General features: G+C 44.2%; 3 protein-coding genes across 3 annotated transcripts; 2 read left to right on the forward strand and 1 right to left on the reverse strand.

Moving 5' to 3' along the window:
• The first annotated feature begins 9738 nt into the window (after positions 1–9738).
• Positions 9739–10190, forward strand: LOC125159534 (histone H2A type 2-B). Its single transcript, XM_047848024.1, has one exon. It carries the CDS (start codon positions 9767–9769, stop codon positions 10157–10159), a length of 393 nt encoding a protein of 130 aa, XP_047703980.1. The 5' UTR covers positions 9739–9766; the 3' UTR covers positions 10160–10190.
• A 111-nt stretch (positions 10191–10301) lies between these two features.
• On the reverse strand, positions 10302–10760 carry LOC125159535 (histone H2A type 2-C). The gene has a single exon (XM_047848025.1). It carries the CDS (start codon positions 10703–10705, stop codon positions 10316–10318), a length of 390 nt encoding a protein of 129 aa, XP_047703981.1. The 5' UTR covers positions 10706–10760; the 3' UTR covers positions 10302–10315.
• Positions 10761–10782: 22 nt separating this feature from the next.
• Positions 10783–11557, forward strand: LOC125159537 (histone H2B type 2-E). Its single transcript, XM_047848027.1, has one exon. It carries the CDS (start codon positions 11033–11035, stop codon positions 11411–11413), a length of 381 nt encoding a protein of 126 aa, XP_047703983.1. The 5' UTR covers positions 10783–11032; the 3' UTR covers positions 11414–11557.
• Positions 11558–12280: the final 723 nt, after the last annotated feature.

The raw sequence follows: 12280 nt of genomic DNA on the forward strand, positions 1-12280 counted from the left end.
TCTTTTTCCTGGGAGCGATGGGAAGCTAATGAAGATTTTAAGCAGGGCTGTAACAGGATGAGATTTTTTTTTTCCAAGATGATATATAAGCTTTCAATTTGTATTTTATTTTGTATCTTTAATATTTTATCGATTATATCTCCATATATTCCTAAGTATTTTCCCCAACTTCTAATTCGGGAAAAATGTCAAAGCTGCAGAAAATCCAAAGCAACGTCTTCTACCTTTCACTATTTTTTACATTTATATATATAATATACTTATACATATATACTTATATATTTAAGTACTTTGTATATATCTATATACTTTAAAAATATATTTATATACTTTTTTTTGGTTGAACCACTTGAAAATAAGTTGCAGATAGCAGACATTTCACCATTAAGTACTCCAACATATATCTCCTAAAAACAAGAATATTCCCCTATATAACCACAATAAACTTATCACACTCAAGAAATTTAACATAATGACATATATTTTCCCTAGCCTTAAAAATTTTTTTTTAAACTTTCAGAAAGGCTGCAAGATTAGTACAATGAGCACCCTGTTTACCCTTCATCCAGATTCACTGACATTTTACCTGACTTGCTTTGTCTCTCTTTGAATTTGTATGTATATAATAACAATAATGAAATAATTATTATTTTTGCTGAATCATTTGGGAATTAGTTGCAAAAATGTTTACATTGCACCACTATCTACTTCAGCATGTATGTTCTGAGAACAAGGACATTTCCCTACATAATCACAATACCATTACTACACTCAAGACATTTAACCTTCATATAATACTATTATCTATAGTTGATAGTTGATAGTCAGATTTCCCCAGTTGTCTCATTAGTGATCTTTATAGTTTTTTATTTTTGGAAAGCCAGTCAAGGATCATGCATTGCATTAAACCATCTTTAAATTTGTGTTTTTGCAAAGATCACTGGCTGCAGTGTGAATTGTCAGAGAGGTTAGAGAGCAAGCAGGGAGAGCAGCTGGGAGGTTACTTGTAGCAGTCTAGGTGAGAGATGATGATGGCTTGGATCAAGGTGGCAGCAGTAGAGGCAGAGGTGGAGAGAAACTGTGCTTACAAGATATATATTAGGAGGGAATTCACAGGATGTGGTGATAGGTTAGTTATGGGAGGGGAAGTGTCAAGGATGAGTATCAGGTTTGTGCATCTGGATGGATGGCATTAGTTCCATAAGATATGGACTACTGGAGGGGCACCTTGGTGGCTCAGTCAGCTGAGTGTCCGACTCAAGTCATGATCTCACGGTTTGCATCTGACTCAGTTTGCATCTCTCAGTTAAGCATCTGACTCTTGATTTTGGTTTGGTGATCTCACGGTTGGTGAGTTAGAGCCCTGTGTGGAGCCCCGTGCTGACAGTGCAGACCCTGCTTGGGATTCTCTCTCCCCCCCACCCTCCTCTCTGCCTGGCCTCTGCTCATGTCCCTGTGGGCACACATGTGTGTGCTCTCTCTCTCTTTCAAAATTAAACCTTAATTTTTTTTTTTTAAAGAAGCTTGGAATTTTCAGTTATGCCCTCATTCTCTTGAGAAGGGAGAGGGGCTGAAAATGAAGTTAATGATCGAGCATGCCTACATGATGAAGTTTCCATCAAATCCCAAAAGTATGGAGTTTGGAGAGCTTCTGGGTTGGTGAACGTGTGGAGGTGCCGGGAGAGTGGCATGCTGGAGAGCCCCTTCCCATATACCTTGCTTTATCTCTTCTATATGGATGCTCAGCTGTATCCTTTATCATATCCTTTTATAATAAACTGGTAAATGTAAGTAAAATATTACCTTGAGTTCTGTGAGCTGCTCTAGCAAATTTATAGAGCCCAAAGGAGGGGTCAGTGGAACCTCAATTTATAATCAGTTGGTCAGAAGCACAGGTGACAGACAACCTGGGCTTGTGGCTGGCATCTTAAGCGTGTGTGTGTGTGTGTGTGTGTGTGTGTGTGTGTGTGTTTGTTGGGGTGGGTGGGGCACAGTGTTATAGGACCGAGCCCTTTAACCTGTGGGATCTGATGCTATCGCTGGGTAGAGAGTGTCAGAACTGAATTAAATTGTAGGCCAGGGGTGTGGGGGCGCCTGGGTGGCTAAGTCATTTAAGCACCCAACTTCAGCTCAGGTCGTGATCTCATGGTTTGTGAGTTCAAGCCCCGCATGGTGTGAGGTCCAGCCCGACTTTGGGGCTTCGAGCTGACAGTGCAGAGCCTGTGTGGGATTCTCTCTCTCTCTCTCTCTCTCTCTCTCTCTCTCTCTGCCCTTCCTCACATGCACGCTCTCTCTCTCTCAAAAATAAATAAAAATAAACGCATAAAAAAAATTGCAGACCACCCAGCTGGTGTTGCAGAAAATTGCTTGGTGTGGGGAAAAAGCACACATTTGGAAGTGAAGTGTTTTATGTGACTAGTGAAGGAGATTCACAGGGAAGAAACACACAGGAGATAGACTGAAGTAAGGTTTTCCCTGACACAAGTGGAAAATTAAGTTTTTCCAATATATGATCCCTCATTCTGATACACAGATTATCCAAATGTTAACATTTCATCAGGTTTGCTTTATTTCTATGTATCTATCTACACACACATAATTTTTTTTTTCAACGTTTATTTATTTTTGGGACAGAGAGAGACAGCATGAACGGGGGAGGGGCAGAGAGAGAGGGAGACACAGAATCGGAAACAGGCTCCAGGCTCTGAGCCATCAGCCCAGAGCCTGACGCGGGGCTCGAACTCACGGACTGCGAGATCGTGACCTGGCTGAAGTCGGACGCTTAACCGACTGCGCCACCCAGGCGCCCCCACACATATAATTTTTTTGCTGAACCATTTGAGCGTAAGTTTCAGAGATAAAGCCCCATTTACCTCTAAGTACTTGGGATGGTTAATTTTATGTGTCAAATTGACTGGGCTATTGGGTGCCCAGATATGGGATCAAACATTATTCTCGGTCTTTTTGTAAGGGTGTTTTGGGATGAGGTTAACATTTAAATTGGCAAATCAGATTGCCCTTCCTAATGTGGGTGGGCCTCGTCAGTCAGAGGCCTGAATAGAACAAAATGGCTGACCATCTTTGAGAAAGAGAGTTCTTTCCTGCCTGAGTGCCTCTGATTTGGGACACTGGCTTTTTTCCTGCCTTTGGACTCAAACTGAAACATTGACTCTTCCTGGGTCTTCAGCCTGCTGGCCTGCAGACTGGAATTGCAGCATTGGTTCTCTTTGTTCTCAGGCCTTTGGACTTGGACTGGAACTACACACCATCAGCTCTCCCGGTTTCCAGCTTGCTGACTCACCTGGCAGATCTTGGGACTTGTTAGCCTACATAATCGTGGGAGCCAATTCCTTATAATAAATCCTTCTCTATCTCTCTCTCCGTATATTTCCTATGTGTCTGTTTCTCTGGAGAACTCTGATATTTACTAATGAGTATTTAGTTAAAAAAAAAAGACATTTTCTCACATAACCACAATGTAATTGTCACACTCGGGAAATTGACATTGATATAGTACTATTATCTAATATACAGATCTTATTCAAAATTTGTTAATTTTCCCACTAGTGTCTTTTGTATAAAATGAAAAAAAAAATGTTCTGGTTCAGGATCCAATCTGGGATCACATGTTGTATTTATTTGTTAGATCTCTTTGGTCTCCATTAATCAGGAATAGTTCCTTAGTCTTTGTCTTTCATGACTTTGACATTGTTGGAGAGTACAGAACATTTATTTTGTAATGTCCCTCAATTTGGGTTTGTCTGCAGATTTAGGATATGCATTTTTGGCAAGAATACTGCCAAATGATATTGAGTCCTTCTCAGTGAACCATACCAGTGGGCATTAGCTTGATTTGTCTTATTGCTGATGATAATTCTGATCATTTGTTAAAGGGATATCTTTCAGTTTCTCCATTGTAAAATTCTTTTTCCATTTGTAATTGTGGGTGATATTTTGAGTCTATGTACTATCTTGTTTCTCATTAAGCTTTTGTCTACTAATTTTAGCATCTGAGAAGTGTATCTGAAGCAGGAGTTATTGAAGATGGAATGAGATCATCATGGATGGGTGGGTGAGGAAGTGGGTAAGGGTGAGAGAGCATATGGTGAAAAAGACTCCAATTTTCTATTAAATCACTTTGGCTAGCATGTGAAGATGGTATTAGAGGAACAGGAAGAATAGAAAAGCCATTCACAGTAGTATGGTGAAAGATAATCTGAGTGAAGGCAGGAGATGGGCTAGAGAGAAATAAATTGATCAGAATGCTGCTAAAAAAGATAGAATCTATAGGACTTGCTTTTGGTCAGGGCTTTGCAACTTGCTAATCCAGCAACTGATAGGGAATGTTGGGAGGCTGTGGTTGGAGAAGGCCTTGCTAGGGAGGTGATTTAATCAGAGATCTGAATGACTAGGGGGTAACTAACCATGAGGAAAGAGAGATCTGGGCAGAGGGAATGTATTCATTATGTTCTGGATGTGTTATGTTAAGCTCAGTGTTGGCATACTTGTTGTTCTTAAATGTATTGGATGGATGTGTGAACTAATGTGCAAATAGGGCTGATGTCATTGTTATTTCTGTTGCAAAAATAAATGGAAGCTTTGTAAATTGCAAACTCCACGGGGCAAGTTATAGTGTCTTTGTTTCTAATAAAAACATAGTAAGAATAATATCTCCTATTTAGTGAAGGTTTGTCTTGGCCAGATTGAGACTTTTAGAGGCTTTGAACATCAAAAGATTATGGTGGCTACCTCAGGTGTAATTAAACAAAACAAAACAAAAAACCAATAAACACTAATCTGTGACATGAGGATGGGGTGTCTAACAAAATACTCATTTCCCCCCATGATGATTACTTCAATATTTGATCATGAAAAACTTAATTTGTGCTTATTGATGTATAATTTACACATAAGGAATTTACAAATCTTAAGTGTACAGTTTAATTCTACATATGAATACACGTGTATCAAGATACAGAAAATTTCCAGAACCTTGGAAGGCTCCCGGGAAATCAATACCACCTCCCCACAGGTAATCGTTATTCTAACTTCTATCACCATAGATTAGTATTGCCCATTTTAAAACTTCATATAAAAAGAATCACATAGCATGAATTCATTTGTGTTTGTCTTCTTTTGTTCCACATTGTCTGTGAGATTCATCCAAGTGCATTGCGTTTCTGTTTGCTGTATATCCAGGAGTGGAATTGCTAGGTCATATGATAAACCTAATGTTTATTTTTATGTATGTATGTATGTATGTATGTATGTATGTATTTAAGCTTATTTATTTATTATTGAGAGAAACAGAGAGAGCACAAGCAGGGAGAGGGGGTAGAAAGAGAGGGAGAAAGAGAACCCCAAGCAGACTCCGTGCTCAGCACAGAGCCTGGTGCGGGGCTCAGTCCCACAACCACGAGATCATGACCTCAGCCAAAATCAAGAGTCAGACACCTAGCAGACTGAGTCACTCAGACGTCCCCCTAATGTTTATTTTTGAAATGAAAAATTGGTTCAGGGGCACCTGGGTGGCTCAGTAGGTTGAGCATCCGACTTCGGCTCAGGTCATGATCTCACGGTTTGTGAGTTCAAGCCCTGTGTCGAGCTCTGTGTGGACAGCTCAGAGCCTAGAGCCTGCCTCGGATTCTGTATCTCCTTCTCTCTCTGTCCCTCCTCCACTTGCACTCTGTCCCTCTCTCTCTCAAACATAAATAAACATTAAAAAATTTTTTTTTAAAGAACAATTGGTTCAAAGAATTTTGGGGATGCCCCTGCTCTGTTGGTGCTAGGTACTTTTCTAAATGTTTTACATTTATGAACTCTCTTAATTTTTACAACAGCCCCATGAAGTACCTAATATTACTTTTTTTTGTGTGTGATGTTTGTTATTTTTGAGAGAGAGTGAGCGGGGGAGGGGCAGAGAGCGAGGGAGACAGAGGATCCAAAGAAGACTCTGCTGCTGTCAGCGCAGAGCCTGATGTGGGGCTCGAACCCATGAACTGCAAGATCCTGACCTGAGCTGAAGTATGACACTTAACTGAGCCACCCAGGTGCCCCATCTACTATTATTACTTTTGATTTACCAGTGAGGAAGCAGAGACGCTTAGAGGTTAGGTAACTTGCCCATGATCACATATCTGGTAAACAATGCAGAGTCAGGCTGTAGAATTTGGGCTCTTAAACATTAAGCTATTTGGCCTCCTAATACAGCTTTGGGACCTCTCAGGTTCCAGGCTCTGTATTAGGTTCTTTACATTTATCATCATTTATTCTAACAAGTCTGTTATGGTTGGATATATATGTATGTGTGTGTATATATATATATATATATATATATATATATATATATATATATATTTGTTTAGTTGTTTAATTGACGAGCTTCCAGTATATCTTCCATCACTCTGGTTATCACAGTCTACTATTTATAGGTGGCATTTGGAGAATGGTTCTTGAGTAAAGAGAAATATTTTTGAAAAGAAGACACTAATTCCCTAAGAGTGTTATTTCATGTATTCATGCCGAAAACATTCAATTACCTTTTTAAGAGCCAGGTAGAAGGAATTAAGGACTCAGATTCAAAGATGAAGAAGACATGGTCTCTCCCTTGAGGTGGTTACAGAAAGGAAGTGAGACCAAAGCCAAAGCAGAGTGGTAAGCACTATCACCAGGATTTGAACACAGAGGTGGGTACACTGAGGCTGTGTGCGTATGGGAGTAGGGAAGGCCTCATGAAGGAGGAGGTGATATCTGGGCTGAAGGAAGGTCAAGAGGAAGATGAAGCCTTCTAATCAAAGGCAAGTGTACATGCAATGTTAGGGACCTATGGAAAGATCCTAACTGAATGGTGTGCAGCTCAGTATGGAGGAGGCTGGAGGTGCTGGTTGTGGTGACAGAGGTGGAGGGAGAGGGGAAGAGAGAGGACTATGGAATGGGGCTAGAAGGCAAAATAACGGTTTGATTAACTGGATTCCTTGGGAAGGAACTCAGTTGCCTTTGGTTAAAAATCCCGGTTGCCTTTTTGTTAAAGGAGGTAAGATCCAGTCTGTTTGTCTGTGATGGTGTACTACTTTTACGGATGGCCTACTCTACTTCACGTTTTAATAGCTCTGGTAAGAATGCTGGGAAAAGAGCTCTGGGGAGCAATAGATAGTAATTGAGCCTGGTATAATTTGTGGGAGATTGGCCTATCTAAATTAATCTAATAAGGTTTTATAGCTGGATGGAATCTAAAATATTAAATCTAATTTTCTCTCATTCTCTTTCTCTCTTTACCAGAGGAAGAAGGGGAGGCTGTGTAAGTTAAGTGGCTGGTGAAGCCCAACATCTAGTGAGTGAAGTAGTGTAAAGAGCACAATTTTTGAGTCAGGCAGACCTGAGTTCTAATCATGTCTTAGTAAATGGCCATGTCACCTTCAGCAAGTGCCCTAACTTCTCTGAGCCTTACTTTCCTTTTCTGCGAAACAATTACATCTACTTCATAGGTAGCCCCCAGCATAGGGCTTATCACATAAGGTTCCATATATTCTCTTTGCCCTTCATCTTTCCTAACAGCACAGAGTCATTGTGATAGAGGTAAAAAAGAGATAAAAAGTGGAAGAGTTGGGGAGGTCAGTGCCTCCTCAAGCAGGGTCTCTCAAGCTACCAGAGTTATAGTAGCCCCCCCGCCCCAATCTGGACTGTCTGGGTTCAGACCCTGTAGGTCTGAAAAGTTGACACTGTCAGAACTTCCAGCGTTGATTGGCTCATTGGGGAGAGACTCACACTAACAAAACAGACAAGAAATTTATGAATAGGGTGCAAATTCATTAACTTCTAGTGATGTATCTTATAACTAGCTCATGCATTCTCAGTCTCATATTTTTATCTTGAAGTAGAATAATCAGAAAGTTGTCGAGCCCAGTATCTGAGCTAAGAGAGTTGGGCAGTCTTCAGAAATATTTCATCCAGGTTGTAAGAAAGGCTGATGATTTCACAACCAAGGACCCTTGGTTGTGTGCGTGTGTGTGTGTGTGTGTGTGTGTGTGTGTATGTATTCACAGTGCTGGAGAAACAACACATTCCTATTGTAATTGCCTCATTTAAACTCTGTGTGGACTACATCTTTCTATTAACACGTGCATCTTCTGAAATGATATAATTGATTGAGTTAGAATTACCTTCAGGTACATTCTGCTATTGAAAAAGCACTCTCCCATCACCTTTGATTGGATCTGGGTGTTTCACATGTTTATACCAACATTCTTACCAGCTACAGATAGCTGATATTAACTTGCAGACTTGAGATTTCCTCTATTTTCTAGAAGCATCTCATGACAGTTCTTTGCACTAGTCTCACTTATCTGTATACCCATTGCCTGGTAGGTAGCATGTATTTGATAAATGTCAGTTCAATAAAGGTGAGGATAAAAGAGAGGACATCAGAAATGGGCTCGATGAATAGGATTTAAGTCCTCCAGTCCTCATGGAACACTCAGGAGAGGGTGCAAATGGTGTGAGGGATGTAGAACCACCCAGGATGGGAAGCTGAGGAGGAAGAAACAACTTTCCAGAAGGTTTCTCTAGAAGGCAGTTGGAAGATTAGGAAAACAAGTGTTACAGGGCTGTTGCTGAAATCTAAGAGAGCAGTGAGGAAGCAGACAGGAACATGGATTAAAAAGTGAAGAGATGCTAAGTAAGTAGCCAGATATGCTGTTGAGATGCAGGTGAGTGGATTCTAAGTGTAATTTGGCGAAAAAGAGCAAACAGAGGAGGTAGGCGGTTGTTTGGGTAAGTTCGCATCTGGATTGGTCGAGTTGTTGGGACAAATGAGTTGAGGTACCCACTAAGCAGTTTGGTGTAAGGGTCTGAGCTTCTAGAACAAATCTGGGATAGTTGAAAGCATGGAAGTGGGAAGACTACTCGGGAAGAGCGAAGAATGGAGGGGGGTTTTGTGTAGGGGGCAGAGCCCAGACAGACACGAGAATTTAGAGCCAGGTAGAGGAAAATGAGCAGGATGGGGAAAGTCGGGGGACATTTTGAAAGCCAAAGGAGCAAGTTTCAAGGCGGTAATCGGATGCCTCCTGGAGGTCTGGAGGAGGACAGATCTTTTTCAGTCCTTGGTTACAGTGTATTCCGAGGAGCGGGGATGGCTGGGGGTGGGGCTAAGCCACACCGAAGGCCACGACTAAATTGCAGAGAAAGCAGACGGCCTTGGTAATTTTTCTGGGAGTTCGGCTGTGAACAGACAGAAAAGGCGGGACTTGGAGAGTAATTTAAGGCTCAAGGGGATAACTGGCTTCAGAATCCCTACCCTTGAGTGGGAACAACTCTGCATCTGCTGGAGGCCCCTCTGCAGGCCTTTTGGGTCCTTCTTAGGATTTCCCTTCTAGCTCTAAACTGGAAAAAAAAAGAACCAATTCCCTCCCCCCTCTCCCCACCCTCCACCTACCTCCGCCTCGCCTTCTCTAAACTGAAAACAAAAATTGCCACTCAGTAAAACGCCAAACCAGTGTTTTGTCCGAAAGCTTTCTTTCTTTAAAAATCCTCTCATGCAAATTAGGAGCTTTAATGTGGCTCCCAGCGATTGGTAGGTACGTACGAAATCCGTCATTTCCTTGTAGTGCAGGATGCAAACGAAGAGTCCGCTTTCTGCCTTCCGATTGGCTGTTTGATTGGGCTACTTCCCTTCACCCCTCCCGGTAGCTCTTATAAATTACACCAAATTGGTTATCCTTTCCACTTCCTTCTCCTTGAATAAGAAGCTGTAACTGCATTTTTGGCCGTAATGTCTGGACGCGGAAAGCAGGGAGGCAAAGCTCGCGCCAAGGCCAAGTCGCGCTCGTCCCGCGCCGGCCTGCAGTTCCCGGTGGGCCGAGTGCACCGCCTGCTGCGCAAGGGCAACTACGCCGAGCGGGTGGGGGCCGGCGCGCCGGTGTACCTGGCGGCGGTGCTGGAGTACCTGACGGCGGAAATCCTGGAGCTGGCGGGGAACGCGGCCCGCGACAACAAGAAGACGCGCATCATCCCTCGCCATTTGCAGCTAGCCGTGAGAAATGACGAAGAGCTCAACAAGTTACTCGGGGGTGTCACCATAGCCCAGGGCGGCGTCTTGCCCAATATACAGGCGGTCTTGTTGCCCAAGAAAACGGAGAGTCACAAGCCTGGCAAGAACAAGTAATTAGGAAGCTTGAGACCATCCCCACTAACCCCAAAGGCTCTTTTAAGAGCCACCAAAGTGTCAAATGAGGGGCTGATCACGGAACAGCGCATTAGCTCTTTTTTTGAAAATTTGGGTGGCTCTAAAAAGAGCCTTTAGTCTTTGGCTTGTCATGGTTTATTTGCTTTTGGCTTTGTGGCTTTCGGTTTTCTTTGGTAAGAGAACGGCCTGGATGTTAGGCAGCACGCCGCCCTGGGCGATGGTGACTTTGCCCAACAGCTTGTTCAGTTCCTCGTCGTTGCGGATGGCCAGCTGCAGGTGGCGGGGGATGATGCGCGTCTTCTTGTTGTCGCGGGCCGCGTTCCCCGCCAGCTCCAGGATTTCCGCCGTCAGATACTCCAGCACCGCCGCCATGTAGACCGGCGCGCCGGCCCCCACCCGCTCGGCGTAGTTGCCCTTGCGCAGCAGGCGGTGCACTCGGCCCACCGGGAACTGCAAGCCGGCGCGGGATGAGCGCGACTTAGCTTTAGCGCGGGCTTTGCCTCCCTGCTTTCCACGACCCGACATGACTGAAAGTGAGGTTACAACACCTAAAGCTCTGAACCTCACAACAAAACAGGATTGAAAGCTCAGCGATTGAAAAGCCTTTATAAGCTTTGCTAGGGGTGGGGTCAGGAACGAGTTTTTCATTGGTCCTAAATTGGCTCCAGAACTGGCCAATAAGGCCAAGAGTAGGTGCTGTTACGTAGTTATTACTGATAACGCAAGGTCCCTGCAAGGCCCAATGGAAATGAAGGACTTTTGGAGCCCTAATTTGCATACGGTGGTTATAAAAGGATCAGGCCCGCCCATTCTCGCACTTCTTTTCTTTGCTAACGCGTGTGGTGTTGTACAATGCCTGAGCCGGCAAAATCCGCTCCCGCGCCCAAGAAGGGCTCGAAAAAGGCGGTCACCAAAGCCCAGAAGAAGGATGGCAAGAAGCGCAAGCGCAGCCGCAAGGAGAGTTACTCCATCTACGTGTACAAGGTGCTCAAGCAGGTGCACCCCGACACTGGCATCTCGTCCAAGGCCATGGGCATCATGAACTCGTTCGTCAATGACATCTTTGAGCGCATCGCCGGCGAGGCCTCCCGCCTGGCGCATTACAACAAGCGCTCAACCATCACGTCCCGGGAGATCCAGACGGCTGTGCGCCTGCTGCTGCCCGGCGAGCTGGCCAAGCACGCCGTGTCCGAGGGCACCAAGGCCGTCACCAAGTACACCAGCTCCAAGTGAGTCCCTGCCGGGACACGGCGCTCGCACGGGTCGCCGGCCGCTTGACTCCAAAGGCTCTTTTCAGAGCCACCCACCTAATCACCAGAAAAGAGCTTTGTTCACTTATTTTCCCCTCACTTCCTTCTCACAAAGTAAGTTTTACTTGCGAAAGGTCATGGAAGATGGCACACGTAGTATCTAAGCCTTTCTTAAACTTGAGACTCCTGGCGCGTGACTGGCTCTGCTTTTTAATCTAGAGCGCGTCTTAAACACTTAACTGTCTTAGTTTTCCTACAAATCCTTTCGAATTAAGATATTGGAGAATCTGTTCCTCCTCACCTTCCGTCCCTAGACTGTGTCCTGGTCGTTCTGTTGGGTGTATGTTTCATCGGTGTTCTAAAACGAAACGAGTGATTTCGGTCATCCTCACTTAAGAAAGAGTCCCAGGACAACTAAGCCCCGGGGGCCGCGGATATTGCGTCAGAGCGCTGAAGAATTCTTCCGAGCGTTTGGCAGCTGCCTGGGTGCCCAGTCACCAGTTCTGCCCTGCGGTGTGGCCTCCTGTGGATCCCAGCGGTCTGGGCGTTAAGGGTGGAGCCTGTGCTGCCGGGTCCTAGCCTTTCCCTGATTGGACGACATGAATATTTAAAATCACCCGCCCGCTCCGGAATTTGTAGATTCTGGTTTCCGCTGCTTACTTTGGGTCTTTGAAATCCCTGTTATTTCTCGGTTTGTGGATCGTTTTTGCATTTAATTCTTCTCGGAACGCTCCGGCCTTAGGTCACTGCACTGCGCTGGTCATTGAGGTCTGGGCTCAAAAGCCACCTCTCGGAGGCCTTCCCAAGTCCCACTCAGGAATTTGCGCCTCTTGTTCCTGCCTGTCATCCG

Source organism: Prionailurus viverrinus, unplaced genomic scaffold, assembly GCF_022837055.1.
Source record: "Prionailurus viverrinus isolate Anna unplaced genomic scaffold, UM_Priviv_1.0 scaffold_50, whole genome shotgun sequence".
NCBI lineage: Eukaryota > Metazoa > Chordata > Mammalia > Carnivora > Felidae > Prionailurus > Prionailurus viverrinus.